Source organism: Diaphorina citri, unplaced genomic scaffold (assembly GCF_000475195.1).
Source record: "Diaphorina citri unplaced genomic scaffold, Diaci psyllid genome assembly version 1.1 scaffold31, whole genome shotgun sequence".
NCBI classification, from domain to species: domain Eukaryota; kingdom Metazoa; phylum Arthropoda; class Insecta; order Hemiptera; family Psyllidae; genus Diaphorina; species Diaphorina citri.
The window spans coordinates 60,382-67,908 of NW_007377469.1; the positions used below are offsets into that span (position 1 = coordinate 60,382).

The 7,527-nt window shown below is 36.5% G+C and overlaps 1 protein-coding gene across 1 annotated transcript in view; it reads left to right on the top strand.

The window, feature by feature from the left end:
* LOC103511281 (D-3-phosphoglycerate dehydrogenase) overlaps window positions 1-7,527 on the top strand; it is a gene marked incomplete at its 5' end in the record, with an annotated part of 29,192 nt that overhangs the window by 4,260 nt on the left and 17,405 nt on the right. Inside the window, 2 exons of the mRNA XM_026825047.1 lie at window positions 5,487-5,552; window positions 5,987-6,140. Coding sequence (XP_026680848.1) covers window positions 5,487-5,552; window positions 5,987-6,140 — 220 coding nt within the window. The remainder of the gene's footprint in view (window positions 1-5,486; window positions 5,553-5,986; window positions 6,141-7,527) is intronic.

Here is a 7,527-nt window from a genome sequence, read left to right on the forward strand (position 1 = left end):
GTAGACCTGACAGGTGTACCTGATAGTGAGTGGCTGGCCTTAGGACTGAGAAGTCCCTTTTTGCCTGCAGTTTCAATAAAATCGTGTTGCATAACAAGCTGTTGAAACTGTCAATAATAAACTGGAAGACTATATTATCTATTTATTTATTATTGTTTTCATTGATAAATGAATCCGGATGACGCTGTTAAATCCTAGAAATAACAGGCATCTATGATGCATGTTTTCCCGAATAGATACTCATCTATTTTCAACGAGAGACTCATAAATAGCCACCTACCAAAGAGTCTGTTATGAAACTTGGTATTTTTAACATTTTACACCTTACGTAAATTTGAATTCAACTGATAAGAGGTCAGGTCGTGTTATAAAAATCAAAAGTCACCATTTATTCTCCTTTGTTTTTTATCAGTCGTAGACACTGGGAGGTTCGTTATCAGAACGGTAATCCAATATTTCATAATCAAATTAGTTAATCGTTCAGTTTCAAGTAGTCATTTGAGGTAGCTCCACGCAACCACGGAATTGGAAGAATGGGGATTAAAATTAAAAACGTGCTGATCAGTGATGCTGTGGACGAAAGTTGTGTGAAATTGCTGCAAGAAAACAACATCAACGTTACCTGTTTGTACAAACTAACGCCAGAGCAGCTTTTGGAGGAAATACCTGTAAGTTACCTGTAAAATAAAAACCCGATGTTTGTGTCACTTGATATGTTGTGTGGTTGACTGAAAATCGATTTTTACTTTCCATATCCTCAGAGCGTACGAAGTATACCTCCTATATCCTACAGTGCGTATATGAAATTATTGTTTTCTTTCTAGAGTGAGGGAAATAGCTTGAGTAAAAACTTTCAGGTTATCTTCTTAGCCTATTTCTTTAAATCCAAAGACATTGTCCCATGAAAGTTTAAGCTTGACAATAAGGCAATAGAATCCTTCTACTTAATCAGTACCTGCTACACTTGTCGTATATTCGATTTACATACTGCAATCAAAACGAATAAAAAAGGAAAATCCCAGGAGAAATGAGTACTGTAGAAAGCTAACGGAGTAATATATTCGTTTGGCTGTAAGTTACGTTGCATGTTTACAGATTAACTTCAGTAGTTTGGAAATTTCTTTAGTGATAGTGACGGTGGTACTTTACTCTTGTTAAATGTCCATTATTAATTAAAATTATACAATATCGAGCTAGATTGAGGTAAATTTTGGCCATTGACACCTATGTTTGAAATTGATGCTTGGGTATACTACTCGTAATTGAGAGCCAGTGTACATAATAAAATTATTAGGTATATTGTTCATAATAAACTTAATATGATTGTTTGGTAATTTAACATAGCAGGATAAAACTTTAACTTAAAAACAGGATAAAACACCAACTTAAAAGGTGAAAGTCATTTAACCCGTTGGTCTTGTGATTAGCGTAGTAGACTTAGAATTAGGAGATTACTGGTTCGAATCCACATCAAGTCACAAACTTGAGCAATTACCTTTGCTATACAATCATGTCTATTAACACGATTAAATTCCTTTGAATCTTTTCAAACTGATTGGGAATGTAAAGGAATTTTAATTGTGTTAAGCATAAATGCTTGTCACAAATGTCGTTCCCCGCTCATTATACTACGCTAAATTTTATGACTTGACTTGGACTCGAACCACCAACCTCCAGATTCAGAGCCCACCGTGCTAACCACTGCACCACTGAGGTTGGTTACTAATTGGGAAAGTAGGTAGGGAAATCATTTTCTGTTGAGCCTTTAGTTTGATTATTAAATTTTTATCTGGGCATGGTCGGACCATGTTGGAGTTTTTTTAATGTTTCATTATCGTTATTTTATCAGCACTAAGTTCGATTTTATCAAACACACCTAATTGCCTCTGTATCAAATTTTCATCATCTTGTACATATTCGTATTCTGGTCAAAAGGTTAATTATTAAATTTTTATCTGGGCATAGTCGGACCACATTGGAGTTTTTTTTTTTTTAATGTTTCATTATCGTTATTTTATCAATACTAAGTTCGATTTTATCAAACACACCTAATTGCCTCTGTATCAAATTTTCATCATCTTGTACATATTCGTATTCTGGTCAAAAGGTTATCACGAGAAAGAGGAGAATCTCGTAATTTCTCGTCACGAGATAAACAAACTTTTATTTTATGTAATAGTATCGAATGATCTGTTTATCGATTGTACATCATGCCTTGGACGTGAGTTCAATATGTGTCACATCCATTCTTATAACTTGTTCCTTATACATGCTAATTATGGACCTTTTCTGAATTTATTACAATTTATACCTTCAAGTCCGTTGGTACTTGGTTTGGTCTGAGAAGTTCCTAGTGTGATGTTTATTGGAACATAACCGACCATATTTAACCAGAGATGGTTAATTCATGGGTTAGAATTAAACACACAACCTATAACCCCAAGATTACTGGTCAGTGAGATTAAAGAAATATTGGTTTTATGTAATAGTATCCAATGATCTGTTTATCGATTGTACAATGTACATCATGCCTTGGACGTGAGTTCAATATGTGTCACATCCATTCTTATAACTTGTTCCTTATACCTGCTAATTATGGACCTTTTCTGAATTTATTAGAATTTATACCTTCAAGTCCGTTGGTACTTGGTTTGGTCTGAGAAGTTCCTAGTGTGATGTTTATTGGAACATAACCGACCATATTTAAAAGTACCTACCTTACCTACTTTAAGCACACGTCATTATTCTTGTTTTTATTTATTTGTAGTCATGGAAATTTTCAACTAGTGGGTACAACTACTGAAATAATACTTCCTGATTGACATAAATGTGAAACATATCCTCAGATAGAAAGGTAATGAAGTAATGATGAATGGTAATGGACTTTAGATATGGAGGTTGATGGTGCGAGTCCAAGACACATCATGAAATTAGGAAAATTGACCAAGGGTTAATATCCCAGACATTTTGTAAACAACATGAAATTTAGCGTAGTGTATGAGAGAAGGACATTTCAACTATTCCTGCTCGCGTCAGTACTTGGTTCAGGAAATTTCTCTAGCCATCCAGGTGGTAATAGTTGGAGCACATTACCCTCTGGAAAGACATTTGACAAAGTGATTTTAATAATCAAAAATAAAAAAAACATTTAAACGAATTAAAATCCCTTTAATAAAACAGTTCTTACTTATAAATAGCCAGCTTAGTTAGCTTGATTGGTAGCGCGTCTGCCTTGTAAGCGCTAGGCCGTGGGTTCTATTCCCGCCCGAGGCGGATTTTATCCTCAACGGATAATATTCGTTCTCAGAACGGCTTTCTCCTTTCCCGTCTTCCCTCTCTCTTCGATTTGGGTACGATAAGGTCTTAGGAGTTACAGTTCCCTCTATCAAACCTCTAAAAAAAAAAAAAAAAAAAAAACTTTTTACATAAAGTTAGTTTAAATTTGAGTTCAATAATTTCAAGAAACGACATTATTTTTTAATTCCATTTTCAAATGGGTCCTTTTCTTATAATTCTTATCATTTTGGAATAATTATGAATGTGTTTTTTTTCCACATTGTTTGATACGTCACATTTCAATTATTCAAATTGCTTTTGTTTATTTCGCTTATCATGTTTTTGATTCCACTGATTCCAATCTGTTGTTGGATTTATTTTCCATCAAAGCATCAACATCAACTTTGACTTAAAGTTCATGTTGTGCAACAATTATAACATGACGAAACGGTTCATTTGACTACTACAGATGTTTATCAATGTGGTGTGTTTACACCAGGTGGATAATTGAGTGGGTGAACAATGGGAATTGTCTAGGCTCCGTCCTAAGATACTGCAAACCTATTGTTGTTTTATTACCTGGTAATCACATCAGTCTAGAACAGTGGTTCCCAACCTTTTTTCGCCCGCGTACCCCTTGGGTACCCGGATTTAATCTCACGTACCCCTGCCATCATAATGAGTACTGGTTACAAATACCTAGGTTGATGTGTACCATTACTGCTGGAAACTGGAATACCTTGGACACATCTTCAGAAACGAAAATAAGTATGGACTCCTCAAATGCATCCTACAGGGAAAGATAGATGGGAAAAGGAGTGTTGGAAGAAGACGAATATCCTGGCTGAAAAATCTAAGAACCTGGTTCGACACCTCAACAACAGGACTCTTCAAAGCAGCAGCCAACAAAGTCATGATTTCCAGAATGATTGCCAAAATTGGTTAACGGATAGGCACTAAAAGAAGAAGAAGAAGAAGAAGAAGAAGAAGAAGAAGAAGAAGAAGAAGAAGAAGAAGAAGAAGAACTGCTGAGAGACCTTTCGGGGGTACGCGACCTCACCTTTTGAAAAAAATCAGTACTTCAATACCTCGAGGTCAATATTCAGTGCTTTTCTGGGCTGTACTGCATTGATAACCCATCAAAATTAAAAATTTGCCTTTGTCCGCCATTACACAATTTTTTCTCGCGTACCTCCGGAAGGTCTCTCAGTACCCCCAGGGGTACGCGTACCCCCGGTTGGGGATCGCTGGTCTAGACAACGTAACGGCTCCTTTGATATCTGAATACCTAGTAGAGTTTACTAGACAGATGAAGCAACATGATGTTAACGTATCTTATGTTTCTTCGGTTGCGATAAATTTATGCAAAATTACAAAAAAAAACCTCTTAGGCTGTTTTCACACGGGTCGTGAACGCTTTCCAAGAGATGAGTTTTCCTGAAATAATCTGGCTATCAGAGCTCCACAGACGCTAGACGAGCGAAAAAAGCAACATTAGGTAGGTAATGTACAAGTACCTAAAAGAGAAGGGTTTTCACACCACGTCTGTAGTGACCTATTTTAATAGCCAGATTATTCAAGGAAAATGCATTTCAAAATGGATCTTTTGAAATGCATTTTTTACAACTCGTGTGACAACAGCCTGTCTGTCTTCAGTTCTTTACTATGAAATTATCTGATAGCATTTTCTTTTATCCCGAGGGATTCCTCTTTCCCCATCAGGTGTCCTAGACTTTGGGATTATCGCCTGATATTATCTCTCTATCTTGATGGATGAATTTTCATTATTCATAATAATCTCAATGGATTAAGTCGAATATTTTTCTTCGCATTTTCTTTCTCAGACAGGGTCGATGTTTTGGAGCTATCTTTTCCTTTTTTTCCCATTTTATTTTTTGACATCTGTAGGTACCTACCCTACCGTTTATCTCTAAGAAGTACGTGGAACAATAATGAAATTAATGTATAAGACATGACCTACCTCATCCTTTTCCCTAGTGGCTCTGTTTTACATTAGATAAATAGATCCCAAGAATAATGAGGTCCTATTTTTTTTTTTTTTTTTCAGGGTCTCTAAGAAGTACGTGGAACAATAATGAAATTAATGTATAAGACATGACCTACCTCATCCTTTTCCCTAGTGGCTCTGTTTTACATTAGATAAATAGATCCCAAGAATAATGAGGTCCTATTTTTTTTTTTTTTTTCAGTGCACCAGGCGGTAATTTCATCAGCGCTTGTGAGTTAACCTGTTCACTCATCTCAGCTTTATCAAGGTAAGTTATATTTTATTAAAAATGTTACAGTAAGTTATACTGTAGCTAATATGTTTGACATTTTAGGAATTCTTTTTGAATTAAACGAAACTAAAATGGATAAATCAACCCAAATGTGGTACAGAAGGCGATGATGTTCCGCAAGAAAATGGATTTTTAATGGCCGGAACCACAGTCTGAGTTTAAACTTAGCTTGAATTTATCTCTTGGTTTAAACAATCTGATTCCTTGATTTCAAATGTTTCAGCTTATCAGATTGCCTAATTCTAAAGTAAAATTTAACCCAAATGTAAACCCGAAGTATGGCTCCCTCTAAACCCGGATAATGGATTCCCCTAGAGTTAAAACTAAACCAAGTTTAAACCAGGATTATGGTCCCGGTCTGGGTTAACTTCTACCCACCTGTTGACTAACCTCCTTCCTTTCTTCAACAGGAACGTACCACAAGGTTGCCAATCGTTGAAAGAAGGCAAATGGGACAGAAAACTATACACAGGCACAGAGCTGTATGGCAAAACTCTGGCAGTTCTTGGTCTCGGCAGAATTGGCCGGGAAGTTGCCCTCAGAATGCAAGCATTTGGCATGAAGGTAAGCGCCTAATTTCAGTCCAACCAGCAGGGCCGTATTTAAGGGGGGGAAAGGGGGCCCTGCTTACTAGTAATTCCCGTGAGATTCATACCTGTAATTTTCAGACTCGTTGGTCCAAAAGTACTGCTTCCGGACCGTAATTTTGAGGCCCGTAATTTCTAAAAGTTCTCCATTTCCAAAGGAGCCTTCGAACCGTAATTTTCAAGACCGGATCGTTATTTTCAGACCCGTAATTTCTAGAATCTTCTATTTCCGGAGGTACCTAGCCGGACAATAATTATCCGGACCGAATCTGAGTTTCAGACCCTTGATTTTCAGACTCTGTTTCCGGCACTAATATTCCCATTCTTACAGTGGAGTGAACAATTCAGCATTCCGTTATTTTCAGACCCGTAATTTCTAGAATCTTCTATTTCCGGAGGTTCCTCACCGGACAATAATCATCCGGATCGAATCTGAGTTTCAGACCCTTGATTTTCAGACTCTGTTTCCGGCACTAATATTCCCATTCTTACAGTGGAGTGAACAATTCAGCATTGAAGTGTGAAATTCGCAAAGCTGTGGTTCTAAAGTTCGTGGCCTTAGGCATCACAGAAGGAAAATTTACTTTTACGCATCATTAGGCATTGTAGGAGTATGACCTTTTTGCTTTGACAATCTGTGTGCGAATAATGAATACCAAGATATTATGGGTAGATATGACTGTATGTGATATACGAGTATTGAAAATTCGCAAAGCTGTGGTTCTAAAGTTCGTGGCCTTAGGCACCACAGAAGGAAAATTTACTTTTACGCATCATTAGGCATTGTAGGAGTGTGACCTTTTTGCTTTGACAATCTGTGTGCGAATAATGAATACCAAGATATTATGGGTAGATATGACTGTATGTGATATACGAGTATTGTGATATTAATAAGGTGATAAATTGATAATAAGGCCACGGTTATATCGGATGCGTTTTTGTTAGGACAAGGATGCGTTTTGAGTCTGAAGTTTATTGTAAACTTGAAATTTTGAAATAACCCCTAATGTTTGAAAGTTAATACGATATGAACCGTTGTAGTGAACTTGAATTTGGCATTTGAAACTTGAATTGTTTTAAGTTCCTCGTATTTACCTACCTACTCCTCAGGGGATTGTGATATACGAGTATTGTGATATTAATAAGGTGATAAATTGATAATAAGGCCACGGTTATATCGGATGCGTTTTTGTTAGGACAAGGATGCGTTTTGAGTCTGAAGTTTATTGTAAACTTGAAATTTTGAAATAACCCCTAATGTTTGAAAGTTAATACGATATGAACCGTTGTAGTGAACTTGAATTTGGCATTTGAAACTTGAATTGTTTTAAGTTCCTCGTATTTACCTACCTACTCCTCAGGGG